The sequence below is a fragment of the Ascaphus truei genome, chromosome 2 (genome assembly GCF_040206685.1).
Source record: "Ascaphus truei isolate aAscTru1 chromosome 2, aAscTru1.hap1, whole genome shotgun sequence".
Taxonomy (NCBI): domain Eukaryota; kingdom Metazoa; phylum Chordata; class Amphibia; order Anura; family Ascaphidae; genus Ascaphus; species Ascaphus truei.
In genome coordinates, this window is record NC_134484.1 from 77980626 (window position 1) to 78004044 (window position 23419).

The 23419-nt window shown below is 41.3% G+C and overlaps 1 protein-coding gene across 3 annotated transcripts in view; it reads right to left on the reverse strand.

Moving 5' to 3' along the window:
* The window catches only part of DECR1 (2,4-dienoyl-CoA reductase 1), a 123877-nt gene that overhangs the window by 41353 nt on the left and 59105 nt on the right, over positions 1-23419 (reverse strand). For all 3 annotated transcript variants that reach the window (XM_075582954.1, XM_075582956.1, XM_075582955.1), the window contains exon 5: positions 7888-8035. In XM_075582954.1, coding sequence (XP_075439069.1) covers positions 7888-8035 — 148 coding nt within the window. The remainder of the gene's footprint in view (positions 1-7887; positions 8036-23419) is intronic.

The window sequence follows — 23419 nt, forward strand, 5'->3', positions numbered from 1 at the left end:
AGCCAAAGAGACTTGGGAACACGAGGTTACCCCTTACAGAAGTGTAATAGAGCATGTTGCCCAGATGCAGGACCGCATTGCTGCAGTCCTACCCATAGTGAGGGAACACATGGAGAAAGCTCAAGAAGCACAGAGGAATACAGATAATAAGGGTGCTAGGGTCAGAATTTTTTCTCCAGGTGATAGGGTACTAGTTCTGGTTCCCACCGTGGAGAGTAAATTCCTTGCTAAATGGCATGGGCCATATGAGGTCTTGGAAAGAGTGGGAGAAGTAAATTATAAGGTAAGACAGCCAGGTAGGAGGAAACCTGAGCAAATTTACCATATAAACCTACTCAAGCCCTGGAAAGATAGAGAAGTCTTGTTAACCCTAGTACCCCCAGGTCCGTCAGAGAATCAAGAAACTGACCCAGAGGTTAGCATAGCTGAAACCCTGTCTGTTCATCAGAAACGAGAGGTTCAGAATTTAGTGAAAAGAAACAAAGAAATCTTCTCTATACGGCCAGGTAGAACTAGCGTAATTGAACATGACCTAGTCTCTGAACCGGGGGTCCGAGTTAACCTTAAACCGTACCGAATCCCAGAGGCCAAAAGAAAGGCTATAAGTTTAGAGGTTAAAAAAATGCTAAAACTAGGTGTAATTGAGGAATCCCAAAGTGGGTGGAACAGCCCTATAGTCTTAGTCCCAAAGCCAGATGGTACAACAAGGTTTTGTAATGACTACCGGAAACTAAACGCGGTGTCAAAATTTGATACTTATCCTATGCCCAGGGTAGATGAACTTGTAGAGAGACTGGGCAAAGCCCGATATCTCACAACCCTAGACCTAACAAAAGGGTACTGGCAGGTTCCCCTCACAGAAAGGGCAAAAGAAAAGACAGCCTTCTCAACCCCAGACGGCCTCTTTCAGTATAAGGTGTTGCCTTTTGGCTTACATGGAGCTCCCGCCACATTCCAAAGAATGATGGATAAAATTTTAAAACCACATGCTCGGTATGCTGCCGCCTACCTGGATGATGTGGTAATCCATAGTGAAGATTGGCAATCCCACCTTCCAAAGGTCCAAGCTGTGCTTGACGCAGTCCGGTCTGCTGGACTAACTGCTAACCCCGCTAAATGCACTATTGGTCTGGAGGAGGCCAAGTATCTGGGATATTCTATTGGCAGAGGTTTACTCAAACCCCAAACACTCAAAGTGGAGGCGATACAAAATTGGCCAAGGCCAGTTACAAAAAAACAAGTAAGGACCTTTTTGGGGTTAATTGGGTACTATAGAAGGTTTATTCCCAATTTTGCAACTAAGGCAACCCCACTAACTGACCTCACAAAAGCAAGAGGACCGCTAATGGTAAAGTGGTCCCCCGAAACCGAACAGGCCTTTAGAAGCCTGAAAGAAGCTCTCTGTGCCCAACCAGTGTTGGTCACACCTGACTTCTCCAAAGAGTTCGTAGTCCAAACCGACGCATCTGAGGTAGGGCTGGGGGCGGTACTCTCCCAGGAGTCTCAAGGTGAGGAGCACCCCATCCTTTATTTAAGTAGGAAACTAAATCCCCAGGAGAAAAATTACTCCATAGTAGAGAAAGAGTGTCTCGCAATAAAGTGGGCTGTAGAGACGCTCAAATACTACCTGTTGGGGAGAAAATTCCGGTTGGTCACAGATCATGCACCCCTTACCTGGATGTGTCAAAACAGGGAAAAGAATGCTAGAGTGACCAGGTGGTTCCTAAGCCTACAACCCTTTAAATTTTCTGTGGAACACAGGTCAGGGCACAAACATGGCAATGCTGACGGGTTGTCAAGGATGCACTCCCTAATATCCATGGTCGCTCATCCCTCGAGGTCTGAGCTGGGGGGGAGGATATGTGACAGAAACCAGGGGATGGTAATAAATTCCGTATATAGGGCTCCCAGGATACTAGACAGTTTCTATCCTGTTTGGCCTGGGAGTGCAGCCTTATAATACATACACTCCATCCCACAGTTTGGCAAGCGCTGGAACTGAGGGATGAGAGATCCAGACCAGAGTTTGTCTGCTGCCTGATTTCTGTCACCTGTCATGCTAATTAGGAATCAGGTATGAAAGACTGATTTCCTGTTTGCTCTGGTCTCCCCACAAGAGCCAGGAGGCTGGAAGGCTGCTGAACTACAGAGGGGAGAAGCCTCTTCCCCAAACAGGTTCAATCTTTCTGTTCATTTGTGTAAGACTGCAAAAGTACCGTGTTTTGATGTTGGAAGTGGAAAAGCCACTTCCAACCCTGAGTCAGGGATATCTAAGTTAAGTTATCGCTCAGGTGAGCAGCTTTTGTTTTGATCTGTTTTCTGTTGTATGCACTGTGGCAGTCTCAGTGCCTGGGACTGAATAAACCAGGCATAGCCTGTTTAAAGGAACAGTACGTGACGCCTCATCATTTAACCTACCCTAAAAGACCGTGTTCTAAACAGTCCCGGACAAACGACGGAGCCCCGGAGTAAGCCGTTTGTCACAATATATATATGGTGACACCTGCGCTCCCCACAAGCTTCTCTTCAAAAGTCACACCGGGGGGCAGATGCACTTGAGGTAATGTTTTCCCTCGACTTTCACTACTAGGAAGCCTCCTGGCAACCTATAGTGGGTGAAATTGCAGCTTGTCATCTTTAAACTTTGCTTGACACACAAGGGCAAGTGGGCTGTTAGCTTAGCTCCTTGAAGGCTCCGAAAAACTGAGTGCGGTCAGCAACATCCGGCTCCTCCCCTAGCATAGACTGTCTTTCGGGATTGGTTACTACAGTGTCCCCTCCCTCTGGTGGAGTTTAGAGTTGGGGCACACTGAAGTAAGGCGTGACTTCAGCTCCGCTCTGAGCCAGTCACAGTGGGTGGGCGCGGCTCCAGCTTTAATGCCGAGCCTCTGCAGAACTGTGCAAGAAGAAAGCGTGCAATTCTTCTGCAAAAGATGCATGCGGTCTCCAGTTCCGTCGGGAACCGCCATTTTGGGTCACAATATTCATGAGGTGTATTCCCCTGAAAGGGACCGATTATTTTGAGAGAATCACAGACTAAGCGGTCTCCACGATTCCCATGGGAACCCGCACTTCTTGCGCCACAACAACACATGGTTTAGCTGTCCTCTCTGAGCATAAATATACCCCAGGCTAGGCAAAGCTCTTTGCCAGTATGCTGCACTCGATCACAGTCCATAGTGAGTACTCCAGTGGCTCCATGTGCATCGACGGCTAGTGATATCGTGGTAGCTCCTCCAGCAGAGGTTCATGGCACCTGCGGATCTGACACCCCTTCTAAGACATTACCTAGCGATAACTTACACCACCCTGCTGCGTCACTGACATTGCAGACCCTCTCCAAGGGTTTCTGGGGCCCTGCCAGCCAAAACACCCCCTTTAGGCATCGTACACCTGGCATCCCTCAGGGTGATTCAGAACCAGCAATAGCCCTCTGTCAGCTCACCCTGTAGGTCAGTGTAGGCTGTAACTCCCGGGCGGGGAAGTTGAGCCGCTGTTAGGTATGCAGGAGTCCCCTGGACACTACACCTAGCCTCCCTCTTTCTCCAGCACTCATTCTGGAAGCATACCTTGTTGCTTTGCTTCGCTGAAAAACTGCCCTGATGATCTCAGCAGCGCCTCCAAATGTAACGCCGTTTCCCCCACCCACTGGGAGATTCTGCCATTATGTGCAAGGCAACCCGGGACGTGAGTGAGAGACGCAGAACGGGGAACCCGTGCACATGGACACGCACACAGCAAGGACCTGAGCCTGGAGCCGAGTCTGGAGTAGGGTTGGAGTGCGCCCAAAGTCACTCTGTTTCTCAATGTTGTTTCTCAATGAAAGTAAAATGTTAATGCACCATATTGCATGCATCTGTGCTTTCTTTTCTACATGAGGTTTTTCAAGGAGTAACCACTTCGGAGGATCATGTTCCATGGAGTTGCAGTATAAGTGATATCAGTGTTTATTTGTATTCACTGGGTTTATTGCACGATAATTGGCATTAGCATCTGCTGTGTGATACCCTTTCTGACCAGTAGACTTATGAAGGATGTGTTACTATAAAGTACACCTAGTTTGGCATAGGTTTTGGATGTCAGGGTATCAATGTGCATCCCAAATGTTAAATGAGAGTCAAACCATATGCCCAAGTATTTAAAACTAGTAATAGGAGTTAGGGTGGTATTAGCATTGGTTCTGATCTGGAGCTCAATCATTGGAAGCTTTAAAAATGTAGCCTTGGTCCTAAATACCATTGTTACAGGCTTGTCATTGTTTAAAAACAGTTTGTTTTTGGAAATCCAATTTTCAAGTCTCAAAAAGTCAGATTGAAGTATGTGTGTAAGGTCGGAGAGGCTGTGTGCATATAAGATTGTGTCATCTTCATACATGTGTATTGAAGATCCCTTACAAGCTGTGACATATGGTTTTGAAAAGACCTCTCCATTCTTCTATCCATCGGATCATTCAATGACGTTCCAACGTCCATAGGAATGGTAGTCTTTCTTGCAATTCTAGCTGCAGAGACATCAATTTTTGGAGGACAATCCCAGCTTTTACTGTCATCTTCCAAAAATGGAGAAATGTTGGTAAACTTTCTGATCATTCCTTCTCTCAGGTGTTGACCATTCTGCTATAATAATGGCATTGACTGACTGCTGAACTGGAAAGCATTGATTATTTTTCCCAGGATCTAGGAATACTTTATCAACTACTCTGAGCGCCTGTCATGATTCTTCAATATTCATACTCTTGTCCACATTAAAAGGAAACAAGATCTTCTACACTTTTTTCAGAAGACAATCTTCTTTTACATAATAGGACATATCTTCTCTAGGTATGTCATACTGAAATGATGTTCCTTTATCCAGGGATGTTTGAGACATGGACCTTTTGTTAGAGTAAAAGTTGCCTGCTTCATTGTACTCATTCAGTTTAACTACTGGGCCAGCTGGTAGGGAATGTCTTCTGAGGTTGGCTTTCTTATACTTATCCATACTTATGAGAAGACAAACAGATAAGTATTTAACTACTGTATATACTTTGACATTTAGATGTTGCATTGGGGCTTTTAGTTTTTTGTTGTTGTATACATGGCTTTCTGAAGCAATCCCTACATATATCCTTCATATCAGAGGCTACAAGCGTAATATCACAGACAGCACAGTGCCTGGATTTAGATTTAGCTTGTCTGGGCTTCTAAGTAGCTTCAAAGTGGGATTACCACTGGGTTCAGAAGTTTCCGGATGTATTAGAAAAATACAGGAGGAATTCCTGACCAAGCTGTCAGAAACTCTTGATGAGAGGTTTTTCCCCAGGGGGCTTCAGGACACTTACTCTGGGTAAGATGTGATGCAAGGGCGTCCAGGAGGGGAGGGAGGGATTGAAATAGAAATTCAAAGATATTTACAGAGAAGTAAGAACTACAGAAAGTAGGACATCTCATTTTAAAGGTAAAAGTGTTTCCCTAACCCCAGCTAAGAGGAACAGTTACCCACTCGTATCTGGTGGCAATGGAGGATTTAAAAGGGGGGGAAAAAAAAGGGAAATGTACCATATAAGTATCCATTAAATGTCCCAAAACCTTGGAAATATAGCTATGGATCATTGTTCCCACCTTCAGTTTATGAGTACATCACAAAGCATACCACAAACCTCTTCTAGAATCACACAAAGAAAAATCTAATCCAACGAATATAATATATTTTCCCTTTACTCTACATAAACCCATGTACTGGCTACCAATACACTACCGACACGCTTTATTGCGCATCGGCCAGATCCGCAAGCCGGGAGATTTCCCGGCTTGCTAGTGGCCGCCCCTCGGCGTGCCGCGCGTCATAGACTCGCGGTCACGCGTCTTCGGGAGCCTGCGCCCCCTGCACGCGCGTCCAGGGCTCCCCGAGGGAGCCCTGGTGTCCCGCGATGTGGGGGACGGCGGCAGGGGGTTCCGGGGGACCCGGCGGACCCGGCAGCGGTAGGGAGAGCGCCCCGATCGGAGGGCGCTCTTCCGCTGCTTCGGCGCGCGCCCGTCACCCTCGGGCGCGCGCCAGGCTACTGCTGCGGCCAAGAACGGGCAAATGCTCGAATAAACTTGGCCGCAGCAGTATGATCAAGAATCATATTCAAGATTAATTTCCATAGCTCACCACAATCTGGCCCCTTGATAAATCTTAGAACTCATCTCCAAATACTCCTCCACACACACACTCTACATTCTGCCCTCCTGATCTCCTCTCACATCCAATACTGTTCCCAGTCTACACCACACAGATGGAATTACCTTCCAGGCAATATCACTCTTCACCCATTTAAAAATGTGCCCTGAAAACTCACTTATTTAAGGAAGACTGTGTGACATTCTCTTGATATCTCAATATACCTCCTTCTTCCTGTACCATCATGTTATCACCTATCATGTTACCAGAACGAGAGTGCTCCAGTCGCTAGCTTCACGGCAAATACAGTAGCCTATCGTAACACACTGAGCCGCTCTCCCAGTATACTTTTTTTCTACTTCCTTCATTTTAGACGGCAAGATCCTTCGAGCAGGGCCCTTATTGTGACAGTATGTTATTATACTTCTATGGTTATTGTCTTAACACCCACTGTGCTGTACAATATGTTGGCTTGTTATAAACTAGTGATTAGCAGGGATTTGGGGAGCACCTATGGGTCTGTGAAAAGTCGTCAAGGGGTTAGTCAAATAAAACAATGGCAAATCCCAGGCAGTAGAGAGGGTTACTGTGCCAGTGTGGAGACTGCACACTCAGTAAGGCGCCAAACTGTACCTTAGCACTGGTGGTATAGCGGTCAATTACAATAGGAGCTTCCAAAGTTGCTCCCCATAATGTTTTGCATATGCACCGATGTGCAGTTTGGGGCCTTAACAAGTGTTTGCTCCACCCACCCTCTCTCTCCCTCCCACCCCCCCCCCCCCCCGAGATCAGGCCACTATACTGCATTGGATCGATGAAACAGTTTTGTTAGTAATAGGCCGAGTAGGCAATACAATTAATTAATTAGGGGTGCGCAGAACAAACATTTTCTAGCAGTCGGTGCGCAGTATAAAAATAAAACATAAAGTTTGGGAATCACTGTTATAAACAAAGAAAAGAATAATGTGAAATACATCAATTTCTGATATCAAAAGCCCAAATGGGTATGAAAGGAACGGTCAGCTCTGCTTTTCTCTAATTTTCCCCATCTATAACATTCTGTTCACATTAAATATAATCAAATTTCCTTTAATTATATATGTACTGAATACATTTTTACTAAATAGATACACAATAATATTAACCTTATAATTTATGCTAAACCAGACAATAAACCAGGAGAATTCTTCCAGGAGCCTTCAGTCAGATATCATTACAGTAGTTATATATTTTCAAATAAAGTTAAAAGTAATTGAAATTACTACAAAACATGGTAAATGGCAATGACACCCAAATCTCTTATTCAGAGAACTTCTAGGATAAATGCACATTTTATTTTAAAACATTTAGACTGCTTTATTTATTCCAGCAATCAGCATTAGTAAATGTACTATTTTTATTGCCAGCTACATTTTATGCATACACAAAGTACTTTCCCTATCCTAGTTCCACATATAATACCAGTCATCAGAGTAGGGCTCTATATTGTATGTTTTTCACACCTATTATTTCAGCACGGTTATGACATGCCAATCCAATAAAAATGGGGTAAAGCATGATGTAGATTTTGATGAGCTCTGCTTACCTTCTGAATCACAGATTGAGAATTCCTATTCCTATTGCAAACCAAGATATTAGGACATGTTAAAATGTTTTGTCTAGAAACTCTGATAGCAGTTGAAAGCTATGTGCTTATTGCAATGGGAGGTAAAGGTCAAGTCAAATCAAGGTCAATACCGGTCTTACCTTTTCCTGCCTTAATTAGTTCCTTCCCAACCTCAAGTGTTATATAAGCTGTGCCATTAAGAACAATATCGGTTATCGTTCTCCAGGCGTTTGCAGAAAGTCTTTCGGAAGGTGAAATAAAGTTCCCCGCTGCGTTGTTTATCACAACCTAACCAAGAAAAAAAGACAGAAAGGGAATAGATCAGCTGTGTAAAATAAAACAAGATGTAATTTAAATGTGTGCACAATTTCCTTCATACTCCTATTAGATCAGAACTGTAAATAATGTCTGTGCAGGAGTTATATTCAGGCACCTTTGTGAGTTTGTCAGAACGGCAGGTGTTTTACAGTTTATTTGCCAATGAAGAATTGAAATGGAACCCTCTAATGAACGTGTTCCTGTTACATTACGACGAAGCTTGTAAAAATCAATAATAGCAGAGTGAATTATTTATCTGGTCAGATCTGATGTGCAGGGAGAGAGTCCTTGTAGCGAGCAATCTTATTGTGCTGGATAAAAGGGTGTCTCTTCCATTTCGAAAAGCAGTTTGATTGTAAATACATGAAGGGTATCAAAATTATACGGAAGTAGAAACATGCTACAGTAGCACAAGAGGCAATACTCTGAAGCTGAAGGATTTTAGGATTGGGGGAAATGTGAGGAAGAACTTTTTCACTTAAAGAATATGGGATTTGTGGAACAGTCTCCCAGCAGAGGTGTTGAAAATGACAACAATAAAATTAATTTGAAGCAGATTAAGATAAGCACAGATACTGTATCTTTAAAAAAAATTATATAAATATATATATTTCATACAGCTAGTTTGACAACTACATCTGCCACGCTGTTAGTGGTGACAAGCTTTGTCATTTCTACCGAAAAAATAATACACTAACACTTCAGTTAATCCTTTAAAAAATGAGATGTTACATTGGACTATTTAAAGTGGTGTCTTCTGAAAGTACAGACAACAGAATTGGAAAATGCATGAAACGAGTGGTTTTGCCAAGTCAAACACTGCAGTGGCAACTACAGCATATTACAGTATATAATAAAAGCCACTACCACCCTGAATTGTTGTGATAAAACAGTTACAACCCCTGGTAAATGCTTTTGTAATCACATCAATATAAATCTCTCTAACACTTGTTAGGTGTGGCTGTCAATCTTGAAATATGTTTGGCAGACAGCTCAATCATTAGAATAGGTTCAGTGGCACATTCCCTCACTAGAGATGTGTCCATTACAATGGATGACTAGGGAGTTAATCTCCCTACGTTAATTTAAATATTTATAGTTATTGCATTGGTAATTATCTACAATACTTAGTTACTAATATGCATACATGTAATGTGCTAAAACAAGTTATATTTTATATTACAAGAAGATTATATAAATATTTAATAATGGCTATCTCGGTTTGGCTGTGCGAGTAGATACATGCATACAGTACATAGCCTGTATACAAAAGGTGATAATAACAAAACTCTATAGTCCTGTTAGGGTGAATAAATATAAAGTGTTACACCCAAAATAATTAAACACTTACAAAAGGCTGTGTATAAATCTGTGTGTAGATAAATAGCATACCACACAAGTGCACAAGATGATGAAATCACATCAAGTGAAAAAATGTGCAAGATAATATTGTATGGGACAAAACAAATTACATACAAGATAACATAATAAAAAATAAAATGAAAACACAAAAACAAACAAGAAAAAAATACAAGAGAGGAAAAAACAAAAAAAACCTCTCAAAGTATGGATAAAAGGGTCTGAAAAAAATAATTTAAAATGTTCAACGTATACTGCTGCGGCTCATTTTATTCTAACACATCGCCGTTTTTTCCCTGGCTTTTTCCTGGAATGCGACGCACTTCACCAGGAGCATGCCGCATTCATTTTGCGTTCTCAGCCACGGGTCGTGCGCGGTTGACGCACGGTTGAGGCGTTTATTGAGAATGGTTCGGATTTAATAGGTTGCAATTCTTCGCGTGTCCGCCAGATGGCAGATATTCATTAATTGTAATGCGCATGCGCTTCAGTAATGTGTCGACTTGCTGGTGTTTCGTTTAAAAAAAAGATACCACAGTGTGCTATTGTAAATTGGCCTTGAGACTCAAGGAAGAGGTTGCAAAAATGTATCAATTTAGGCTTTTCATATTAAAGAAAGACAAAGACCAGTTTCGGTTACAGTATTCTCCAGAGAGCCGTTGCCATGAGTGTTCAAGTGCAGCCCGTTTTCCAAAAACCCGACATAAGTTACACGTATTTGATATGGGCCGCGATTAATGCAACAGATGATAAGATAACAACAGTTGTTCAAATGTATCAGTATTTTATCGAAAACTAGGACTTTTACAAATTTTCGCCAGCTCCTCATACGTGGAAGCGTGCAATAAGGAAAAGGTTATGTAGCGATCCCTGTTTTTATCGTATTGAGCCACAATTTATTGGAGGGTATTGGTGTGTATCACCGGCTTTTTCCTGCATCTATGATCATGCAGACGGCAAAAGGCGAAAGGTCGAGTTAAAACCAACTAAGAAACGACAGTCGCTGCCAAGCTATGCACCAGCACCGGCTTCCAATAACGGTCCCACTGTCAGTGACAACCCTTGCTGTCAATCCAGCAAGCCTGAGCCGGATTTCGCGTGCAGTTTCGATCAAGCTTGCATGTACCTAAGCAATTTCCAGCCTCATCAGCTCACTACAGGTGGACTAGTCCCGCTGCAAACTATCGACCTGGATGATCAAGAACACTGGACTGGCAGTTGCCCGGCGCCGGCGCCAGCTGAATGGGAAATTCTATGGTGAGTATTGTTGCCGTATTATTTTCTGTTTTTTTTATTTTGACAATACAGTATCAATATCGGCGCGATTCAAAAGTCAAGCGATTCTCCTGTAAGCAATATTATTGGCTGAGCAGCTTCTCCAGTACTGTGCTGCAGATACTGAACAATTGGTGGAACGCTAGGCGCATGCGCATTGGAACCTTCTTGAAACGCATACAGTATGCATGTCATTACATCGAAGGTAGGCGCATGCACATGTGAACAGGAGACCCCCCCCCCCCGAGAAAATTATTGGTGGGACTGGCTGGGAACTTCTTTAGGAGGCTGACCATTACAGTAAAACTTTTCTTTTTGTTTTTCCTCAGAAAAGAAAACGGCTAATGGAGGGATTTCGATGGATAATATCGCTTTGTGTAACAATGCCTGCCCAATGCGGAATTTGATTTAAAAACCCACGTACCCGGAGTCTACAGTTTAGTGGCCGTTGTTATTAATTAGGATAGAATACTGTAAAAACGATAAAAGATGTGGAATGTGGTATCATGTCTAAGAAACAAAGTAAATATGATAGGGACAGATATGACTATGAAAAGAACCAAGTTTACCATTGGCAGAGGATAAATTCCATTCAAGATAGATCGAATAAGAAAGAGAAATCATTTATTCAGTTCAGGTCTACTCCCAATAAATCTATTTTAAAGTCTAAGAATGTGGATTATCAGAGTGGCGAATCTGATGTTTCAGATGCAGAGACTGCCTCTACCTCTCATTCTGTATCTTTTGTCAATACATTTGAAAATGATGATCATCGTGGTCGTGGAGCTCCCTCCAGAGGGTGGGGGAGGGGTGGTCGTACCTTTTGGGGCCAGCCACCTAGGTCTGGTTCTGGTCCGGACCAGTCCCATGATACTTTTTCTTACCAAACTGACAATCATCAGAGACAGCAACAACAACAAAAATCTTTCCCTTTATTTCAAAAGGACACAAGAGAATCAGAAGAGGGAAGAGGGGGGGGGAGGAGGAGGGGGTTACAGGTCCGCCTCCAAAAGGAAGAAGTTTTGAATGACGTATCAAATGTCATAAATATATCAGGAACCACTCTCTCCCCTATAGAGTTGTCACTACTAGATAAAGGTCTAAAATTTTCACCTTCAATGAACTTTAATTTGTTTGAAACCACCATTGATGTGTATAAGTTTGTTCGGAAATTATCCTTGAAAAAGTTTTTTGATAATTTTATTCCAAATGTTTCTGGGTCGACCGGAGATGATGACTTGGATGGGGGGACACCACTCGCCATCGAGAGTGATGTACCCTCATCTGACTCCGTTCCTCTGGTATCTATTGCTCTACATACATTTAATGATTTCTGCACTTTGCAAGATATGAATGATCTTTTGTCTGAACAGACTTTTGATGATATTAGTATTCCTACTTTCTCGGAATGGAACTCGAGCCTAAAAAAGAGCTCTATCTTCTACCCCACTCATGTTAAGGGTCAATTTCTAACTATGTTTGAAAATCTGGTCATTAGGGACCTCCGTCTTCTAGGTCAGGGATTTTCCCTTTCACGTATAGATCATGACAATTTGAATCAAAGTGAACGTTTAGCTTTAAAATCTTTAAAAAATAATCATGCTTTGGTCATTAAGAGTGCGGACAAGGGTGGTGCGGTGGTGGTGCAGGGTAGAGACGGTTACATCAGGGAGGCTTTGCGCCAACTGGATGATGGCCGGTCCTATCGTGTACTACCCGCCGATCCCACTCCTCACTTCTTGGATGTCCTTACTGAACTGGTTGACTCAGGTGTTATTATGGAAGTTTTATCCAAGGAAGAGGTTAAATACATTATACCATCACATCCCATTATCCCTATCTTCCACCATCTCCCAAAGATCCACAAGACATTGGTCGACCCTCCAGGTCGTCCAATTGTACTCTAGCATTGGATCTTTGGGAGATGGTCTGTCAAGATATGTGAATGTTTTTCTTCAGCCATTTGTTAAGAAGTTGCCCTCATTTATACGGGACTCTGGTGATCTTCTTGATCAGATCAAAAATGTTAATTGGGGCAATCATTACTTGTGGGTAACACTTGATGTTACCTCTCTGTATTCAGTTATACAACATGATCATGGGATGGCAGCTGTCCGCCAATTTATTGAGATACCAGAAATTTCAATCTTTCAGTCGGCTTTTATTTTGGACGCTATTCATTTTTTACTCACGCACAACTTTTTCACATTTAACAATAAGTTTTATTTGCAATTAATTGGCACTGCTATGGGCACAAGTTTTGCTCCTTCTTTTGCAAACTTATTTATGGGGTGGTGGGAAGCACTCTTTATATATTCGAGCACTAATTCTTTTCGTCACAATATTGTTTTTTATAAAAGGTTTGTGGATGACTTAATTATCATTTGGAAAGGGGATGTCACTACACTTCACGTTTTTGTATCCTATCTTAATGACAATATTTACAACTTAAAATTTACACTAAATTTTCATTTTCATCACATTGAATTTCTGGATCTACAATTATTTGTAGATATAGATAAAAAAAATCCAAACAGATGTATATAGGAAGTTAAACGCAAGAAATACATTTCTTAGGGCGGACAGCTGCCATCCATCTCATATTATAAAAGCCATACCCAAGGGACAGTTCCTCAGACTGAGAAGAAACTGCTCCACATTTAGTGGTTTTCTTTCTCAGTCTGAGGAACTGACAAAGAGGTTTTTGGAAAGGGGATACCCTAAATCCCATATAGCAATTGCTTTCAATAATGCAGTACAAACAGAGAGGGCATCATTGTTGCCCGCACATTCAATTGGGGAATCTTGCCTTGGCAATACTAAGGAGACAATTGTTAATAAACAGGGTACACATGGATTGGTAAAGTCTAAAAATAAATGTCCTCTTTTTATTTCACAGTTTAATAAACAAAGTGGAAAGATTAACTCTATAATTTAAAAACATTGGAATGTCCTATCCATGGACCCTGTCCTTAAAAAATATGTTGAACCTGGTCCTACTTTTGTATACCGTAGAGCGAGAACAATTGGATCTTATGTCTCACCAAGTGAACTTAATACTTCTGGGTCTACAAAACCTTTTATCACCAGGGGTTCCTTTAAATGTGGCTCTTGTAGTGTATGCAAACACATGAAGCCGGCAAAATGTTTTCTACAGTATGCCTTGCTGCAGCCACATGGTGTGAATAAAGTAAAGAATAAGGAATTTAAGATCAACAGTTTTATAAATTGTAAAAGTCAATTTGTTGTTTATCTCATAACATGTGGTTGCGGCAGGAGATATGTGGGTAGAACGACTAGAGCCCTTAAGGTCAGGATGTTAGAGCACTTGAGGCTCATAAGATTGAAAGACACCAATCATCCTGTTTCCAAACATTTCACGGAATGTGGTCAGGGAGGAACAAGTAATTTTTCCTTCCTGGGAATTGAATCAGTTAATTGTAAATCTAGAGGTGGTGATCATGTCAACCTTCTGAACCGTAGGGAGGCATATTGGATTTTCATTCTCCAAACACGCTTCCCTATGGGTCTGAATATTGACTGGCAGTTAACCCATTTCTTGTAATATTTGACAATTTTTTAAGAATCGATTGCACTTTAGATCTATCTCGTTCAACGAATAAGGATTGATCAAATTAGCCCTTTAAATCTCATAAAGTTTAACAAAGTTTATGATAAACTTGGTTATTTGATGTATTGTGTTGATAATACCTTATACAATGTTCTTTATATATGATATTTGTTATATTTCCCTGGTTCCTAGGATTTAGATATACAATATGTGTTATGCAGTATTTATGTTTTAACTTATATTCTTTAAGTTATTTGGTTGTTTTAAATTATTTGTCAAATTGTGTTTATATGTTTTCTATATCTCTTATTTTTTCCTTATGTGTCAGTATAAGTTGTAAATTAATATGTTTTTCTCAATTTTCCTCGTTATGGAGTGTTTTTTCTTTTTCTACCTTCTATATTTCTTAACATTTGTATTTCAGCATTGTTAATGTTTGCCTCGTCGCAATGCGCATGCTCAGTGAGTAGCACTGTATGTATGCGTCGTAGGGATGTATAGTATTAGTGGGGCAGTGATTTTCTATGACTTGCCCTTAACCAAGATGGCCACACTGCCTGTGAGACTTGCTTTGCCCTTAGATCGACACTGAGACGCTCTGCGCATGCGCGATGACGCGCGTAGCATCATGACGTCATCAGGTTCCGTTTTTGGGCGCGAAACGGCCCACAGGTAAGAGGGTATATAATAGATGTTATTACATTGTGTTTTATCCTTGAAAAAGAACGCTGTGACGTTTAATCATTTTTTGTTTTGGGTCCTTCCTGCTCCGTTTGTGCTGGTGCGCTTTTTGGTCTCCCTTTTCCTATATTGCATAAATGTAGCTGCACAGCTTGCCTACCTACTACTAGGATGTGAGTATTGCTTATTTTCAGGGGAACCTGCCGATGAGACTGAGGGTGAGTGGGCTTGTACCATCTACCACCTGTCTTCAGGAGGATAGTACCCATACTATTACACATTAGGTACTATGTCATTTGTTAGTACCCTGGTTTAGTGGTTTGGCTTATTTTTATTTATTACACCTGCATTTGAGCGCTTCAGCTATTTTCTACATTAGAATACTGTACCTGAAACAGTATGCTGATGTTTTCCGGCCGTACAGTATACAATACTTTTTTATATACAGTATACTGTGTAATAAATCCGAAAAAATAAAAACTATGCATTTATTCTACATGTATTACAGTACTGTACATACAGTATGTGTCTTCTATACAGTGCCAGTACATACAGTACAGTATGTGTCTTCTATTTTTTTTAAATACTCTTGTACTGAGCATGCCTACAGTATACAGTACAGTATGCCTGGACAGTGGTGTACATTCTAGAAACACTGTATTTTGTTACATTAGCAAAGGAGCCAATGGAACAATGTAAAACAAATCAACATGCTCTTTTATTGGTGTAGTAAGTACAAAAACATTTATTTACAAATACTGTACAATGTAGAAACATTTTAAGTGCACAGCAATTCAAAACATCAACAGGTGTATGGTTTACTGCTAGAGGAAACATTTATGTACAGAAAGTAAAAACATTTACAGTCAGTCAGTATGGTTTACAGTCAGTATGGTTTACAGTCACATGTTATAAAAACAAATTCTTTATTCATAAAATATACAAAACGCAACATCTCCTTTATTAAAGAACGGCAAGTCAAAACATATACAGTGGGATGGTGTGCAAAACAGTCTGCACCACTACAGTGCTCGAGGGCAGCAAACAGGCCCGGTTTTCAGGACAACCTTGAAAATCGGGTCTGTTTGCGGCCCTCAGGGACTGGAATTGTGCAGGTCCTGTGTGTGTGTACAGCAAGTTAAAACATTTCTATATAAATACAAGCTAAAAAACACACAACATCATCTCCTTTATTTAAGTACTGCAGGTCAAAACATGTACAGTACAGTTCAGCACAACAGTATGGTCTTACAGTACCCGTGATTAAACCAGAAAGCCCACCAGATTGTCCGTCCATGGCCGATTTCTTGCATGGCGCAAAACGCCATTAATGCAGTCTCGAACGCCTTTCATTACAGGATCTGTAATTGTATAAAAGCGCCGCAATTCCCCCAGAATGGTCCTTCTTAAATTGGCAGGAAGCGCCTTTTTTACACGATTTCCTTTGTAGTTCACTCTGAAGGCCCAGTCGCAGTACAAAGAGTAGGGCACATGGTGCTTAAAAAGTAACAAGGCATACTTGTGGGTGACCCAGCACTCAGAACCCTATACGTCTCCCTGAGTGCCGGTGGCAGATCGCGCAGGGTGATGTCGGGCACCGTATCGATGCGAGCGAATGTAGGTCTTCTGGAATCGGATGTGCTTGAGGCAACGGGCGATGGTAGGTTGTCTGGGAGGAAGCTTTCCTCCGGTCTTGGTCGCCGTGTTGTCTCCTGGCGTGGTCTTGACGGGGTTGTCATGTCCTCCTCAACAGCATACATGTACACTAAATCTTCTGGTGGAGGGGGTGCGCTTGGTGATGGAAGGGGGTCGATGCTCCCATTCAGCACATCCATGCCACCCTCCTGCTCCGGCGTCGGGGAAACAGAGGCATGAACACCAAGCAAATGATGTATACCCGCTATGTCAGCCCCTATCTTCTCCATCCGTCGATCCATATGTTGCATCCGTTGATCCATATCTAGCATGGTCTCCAGAAGCAGATCTATCTTTGCCAGCACAATAGAGTTCCCGGGGATATCCACACTTATCCCATTCAGCATCCAGTCTAGCGAGCTGCTTCTTGTGCATGGCGTGCTGTGGACATCTGGGTGGATGGGTGCAACGGAGGATGAGATGGGGGTTCCATGGAGAGAAGCGGCAGCGACGTCGAAGAAGGGTGGAGGAGGTGACCTTTGGATATCCGGTAGAGGGGAAGCGGCAGCGTCGTCGAAGAGGGATGGAGAAAGTGACCTTTGGATTTCCGGGCAAGAAGCAGAGTCGTCTAAGAGCAAAGGAGAAAGTGACCCGTGGATTTCAGAGGCACCAGCAGCAGCGTCGTCGGATAGAACTGGAGAAGATGGCCTGTGGGTTTCCGGGAGGGCGGTGGCAGCATCGAGGACGAGGGGTGGAGAAGACGGGCTGAAGATTTCCGGGACAGCGGCGGCAGAGTCGTCGAAGCGTATGTGAGGAAGTGGTCTGCGGGTTCGATGGGTTGGCTGCCATTCATTTTGCGTCGAGAGTACATCACCGTATTTCTTCTTGACATTATAAGGCTGACGTCTATGAAAACCCTTAGCCTTTGGGGTCAGCAGAAGGTTTTCTTTATTGGCCTGAGCCTGTCGCTTTTGCCTTGGCGTGGAAACGGCAACAGCCTTTCGCTTTTTCTGCATGACAGCCACAGCAGAGGCGAGTGGGTTCCTGCGTCCGTAGAATCGGGGTTGATCCATGGAAGCAGGTGGCACAATACAGTATCTGGACAAGGGCAAGTTCAGATAAAGATCATCGAGTGGTGGGCTATGCAAAGTGTGTAACCTTTTATGCATGGCGGCGAGGTACAGGTGTTGAAAGTGGGCGTACTCTAATGTGAGTCATTAACGTATAAATACACCATCCATTTTGTGGATTGACTGCACATTGAATACACATCGACTAAACATCGAATATACATTCTTGTGTTTGTATTTCTTTCTACTCGCAGCAATGCCTGTTAAAAAGATTTCCAAGGATCTCAGCATGCGAATTTAGGAGATGTACAGGAGCGGACACCGAATTGCTGCTATCCAACGCTGGTTAGCTACTTCTGGCCTCGTTGTGCCAGCAACCACCGTGAGCGATCATGCACACGGGAAAACCAGAGAACGCAAAAGGGCACCAAGGGTAACAAACGGGCCATACATGTACACTAAACGGCGCCATTGAGGGGAGGGCTCCCGTCCGTGCAGCGTCCGCCACAGCGATGCTGTAGTAGGCAGCGGGGACAAGGCCTAAGTATATTTATACAACTTTAAAAAAATTTTTATATCAAATAATGTACTGTAGATCTACAGTACTGTATCTAATATTTTTGTTATTTCTATAGATTTATATTACAACAGTATATATATTTTTTCTATTTATATTTATATAACAGTATATATATATTTTGTATATTTATATTACAACAGTACTGTATATATATTTTTTATATTTATATTTATATTACAACAGTACAGGCATACCCCGGTTTAAGGACACTCACTTTAAGTACACTCACGAGTAAGGACATATCGCCCAATAGGCAAACGGCAGCTCGCGCATGCGCCTATCAGCACGTCCTGAACAGCAATACCGACTCCCTACCTGAACCGAATCTGTGCGCAAGCAGGGAGACTATAGAGGCTGTTACAAATGCGTTATTTACATCAGTTATGCACGTATATGACGATTGCAGTACAGTACATGCATCGATAAGTGGAAAAAAAGGTAGTGCTTCACTTTAAGTACATTTTCACTTTACATACATGCTCCGGTCCCATTGCGTACGTTAATGCGGGGTATGCCTGTATATATATTTTGTATATTTATACTGTATTACAACAGTATATATATTTTTTATATTTAGATCACAACAGTATATATTTTTCATAGTTATATTTATAGAACAACAGTATATATATTTTGTATATTTATATTACAACAGTACTGTATATATATTTTTTATATTTATATTACAACAGTATATATATTTTTTATATTGCTGCATATTAATAGAACAATATATTATATCCTGTTGATCTACTGTCTCTAATATTTATACTTACCGGATTGTTTTTCTTTACATTGTAGGGAGACAACTCTTCTGGTGGACAAAATAAGTGAGGAGAATGATGAGCAGAGTGCATTAAGGGTCAAATACACTCTGCAGGAAAATCACAATCTCACTGTATCCGAGACCAGCATAAAGAAGATGAGACGCAGCATTGGATGGAAATATGGACGTGTGAGGTTAGTACTGGACAGTACAGGAGGTAAAAGTGGTGTTTAGGACAGATATGACTATGAAAAGAACCAGGTTTACCATTGGCAGAGGATAAATTCAATTCAAGATAGATCAAATAAGAAAGATAAATCATTCATTCAGTTCAAATCTACTCCCAATAAGTCTAGTCTAAAGTCTAAGAATGTGGATTATCAGAGTGGCGAATCTGATGTTTCAGATGCAGAAACTGCCTCTACCTCTCATTCTGTATCTTTTGTCAATACATTTGAGAATGATGATCATCATGGTCGTGGAGCTTCCTCTAGAGGGCGAGGGAGGGGTGGTCGCACCTTTTGGGGTCAACCACCTAGGTCTGATTCTGGTCAGGACCAGTCCCATGATGCTTTTTCTTATCAAAATGTTAACCAACAGAGACAGCAACAACAACAAAAATATTTCCCTTTATTTCAAAAGGACACAAGAGAATCAGAAGAGGGAAGAGGGGGGGGAGGAGGAGGGGGCTACAGGTCCGCCTCCAAAAGGAAGAAGTTTTGAATGATGTATCAAATGTCATAAATATTTCAGGAACTGCTCTCTCCCCCATAGAGTTGTCACTACTGGATAAAGGCCTAAAATTTTCACCTTCAATGAACTTTAATTTGTTTGAAACCACTATTGATGTGTATAAGTTTGTTCGGAAATTATCCTTGAAAAAGTTTTTTGACAATTTTATTCCAAATGTTTCTAGGTCGACCGGAGATGGGGATTTGGATGGGGGGCCACCACTCGCTATCGAGAGTGATGTCCCTTCATCTGACTCTGTTCCTCCAGTATCTATTGCTTTACATACATTTAATGACTTTTGCACCCTGCAAGAGATAAATGATCTTTTGTCTGAACAGACTGTAGATGATATCAGTATTCCTACCTTTTCTGAATGGAATTCTGGCCTAAAAAAGAGCTCTGTCTTCTACCCCACTCATGTTAAGGGTCAATTTCTAACTATGTTTGAAAATTTGGTCATTAGGGACCTTCGTCTTCTAGCTCAGGGATTTTCCCTATCATATATAGATCATGACAATTTGAATCAAAATGAACGTTTAGCTCTAAAATCTTTGAAAAATAACTCTGCTTTGGTCATTAAGAGTGCGGACAAGGGGGGCGCGGTGGTGGTGCAGGGTAGAGACGGTTACATCAAGGAGGCTTTACGCCAACTGGATGATGGCCGGTCCTATCGTGTACTACCTGCCGATCCCACTCCTCACTTCTTGGAAGTCCTTGCAGAACTGGTTGACTCAGGTGTTATTATGGAAGTTCTATCAAAGGAAGAGGTTAAATATATTATACCATCTCATCCCATTATTCCTATCTTCCACCATCTCCCAAAGATCCATAAGACATTGGTCGACCCTCCGGGTCGTCCTATTGTCTCTAGTATTGGATCTTTGGGAGATGGTCTGTCAAGATATGTTAATGGTTTTCTTCAGCCATTTGTTGGAAAGTTGCCCTCATTTATACGGGACTCTGGTGATCTCCTTGATCAGATCAAAAATGTCAAATGGGGTAATCATTACCTGTGGGTAACACTCGATGTTACCTCTCTGTATTCAGTTATACAACATGACCATGGGCTGGCAGCTGTCCGCCAATTTATTGAGATACCAGAAATTTCAATCTTTCAGTCGGCTTTTATTTTGGACGCTATTCATTTTTTACTCACGCACAACTTTTTCACAATAAGTTTTATTTGCAATTAATTGGCACTGCTATGGGCACAAGTTTTGCTCCTTCTTTTACTAACTTATTTATGGGGTGGTGGGAAGCACTTACTTTCAAGCACTAACTCATTTCGTCACAATATTGTTTTTTATAAAAGATTTGTGGACGACTTAATTATCATTTGGAGAGGGGATGTCACTACACTTCATGCTTTTGTATCTTATCTTAATGATAATATTTATAATTTAAAATTTACATTAAATTTTCATTTTCACCACATTGAATTTCTGGATCTACAATTATTTGTGGACATAGACAAAAAAATCCAAACCGACGTTTATAGGAAGTTAAACGCCAGGAATACCTGTCTTAGGGCGGACAGTTGCCATCCATCTCACATCATAAAGGCCATACCAAGGGGACAGTTCCTCAGGCTGAGAAGGAATTGTTCCACATTTAGTGGTTTCCTTTCTCAGTCTGAGGAACTTACGAAGAGATTTTTGGAAAGGGGATACCCTAAATCCCATATAGCAATTGCTTTTAATAATGCAGTACAAACAGAGGGCATCATTGTTGCCCGCACATTCAATTGGAGATTCTCGCCTTGTTAACAATAATGAGACAATTGTTATCAAACAGGACACACATGGATTGATAAAATCAAAAAATAAATGTCCTCTTTTTATTTCACAATTTAATAAACAAAGTGGAAAAATTAATTCCATAATCTCAAAACATTGGAATATCTTATCCATGGACCCTGTACTTAAAAAATATGTTGAATCTGGTCCTACTTTTGTATATCGTAGAGCGAGAACAATTGGATCTCATGTCTCACCAAGTGAACTTAAAACTTCTGGGTTTACAAAACCTTTTATCACTAGGGGTTCCTTCAAATGTGGCTCTTGTAGTGTATGCAAACACATGAAGCCAGCTAAAAGTTTTCTACAGTTTGCCTTGCCACTGCCACATGGTGTGAATAGATTAATGAATAAGGAATATAAGATCAACAGTTTTATAAATTGTAAAAGTCAATTTGTGGTTTATCTAATAACATGTGGTTGTGGCAAGAGGTACGTGGGGAGGACGACTAGGGCCCTTAAGGTCAGGATGTTAGAGCACTTGAGGCTCATAAGATTGAAAGACACCAATCATCCAGTCTCTAAACATTTCACAGAATGTGGTCAGGGAGGAACTAGCAATTTTTCCTTCCTGGGGATTGAATCAGTTAGTTCCAAATCTAGAGGAGGTGATCACGTCAACCTTCTGAACAGTAGGGAGGCGTATTGGATCTTTACTCTCCAAACACGCTTCCCTATGGGCTTGAATATTGACTGGCAGCTACAGTAACACATTTCTTGTAAAGTTTTACAATTGGTCAACTATATTGTAATTTAGGTTTATCAAGATCAGCTGACAATATTTCAGACATTAAATTTTGATCAAAAATAACCCTTGAAACTCAAGCATTATTATGAAAATGTTATAAATGAATCTTATAAAGTTCTAGTTTAAATCGGTTCTTTGATGTATTGTGTTGATAATATTCTATACAATGTGTTTTATATATGATAATTGTTGTATTTCCCTGGTTCCTAGGATTTAGGTTCACAATCTGTGTTATGCAGTATGTATGTTTTAATTTGTTTTATTAAAGTTATATTTTTTTGCACATTTTTAACCTCAATTATGTTTATATGTTTTCTTTATTCTTACTTTCCTTATATGTAGTTTAAGTTGTAACACAATAGTCTTTTAATTTACTTTTCTTATGTTTTTCTTTTTGGTATATTTGTATTCCTTAATAATTGTTAGTTTAGCTTTGCATAGCTTCATTTCGTCGTAATGCGCATGCCCAGTGAGTAGCAATATATTCTGTCTTGCAGGGATGTTTAGTAATGCATTTGTAATGTGTTCTTATACCTGCCCTTATCCAAAATGGCCACACTGCCTGTGGGACTTCCCTTTGCCCTTAGATCGGCACTGAGTCGCTCTGCGCATGCGCAATGACGCGCGCAGCGTCATGACATCATCATGTTCCGATTTTTGGCGCGAAACGGCCCACAGGTTAGAGGGTATATAATGGATGTTATCACATTGTGTTTTATCCTTGAAAAAGAACGCTGTGACGTTCGAAAAGCGTTGGTTGGGTCTTTTGTCACATTAAAGTGCCCTTTTAATTATTTTTCGTTTTGGGTCCTTCCTGCTCCGTTTGTGCTGGTGCGCTTTTGGTCTCCTTTTTCCCTGTATTGCATTTAGTAGCTGCACAGCCTGCCTACCTACCCTACCAGGATGTGAGTATTTGCATATTTTCCAGGGGAACCTGCCAATGAGACTGATGGTAAGTGGGCTTGTACCAGCTACCACCTGTCTTCAGGAGGATAGTACCCATACTATTACACATTAGGTACTATGTCATTTGTTAGTACCCTGGTTTAGTGGTTTGGCTTATTTTGGGTTAATATACCTGCATTTGAGCGCTTCAGCTATTTTCTACATTGTTTAGGAAACTGTACTGTACCGCTAAAAT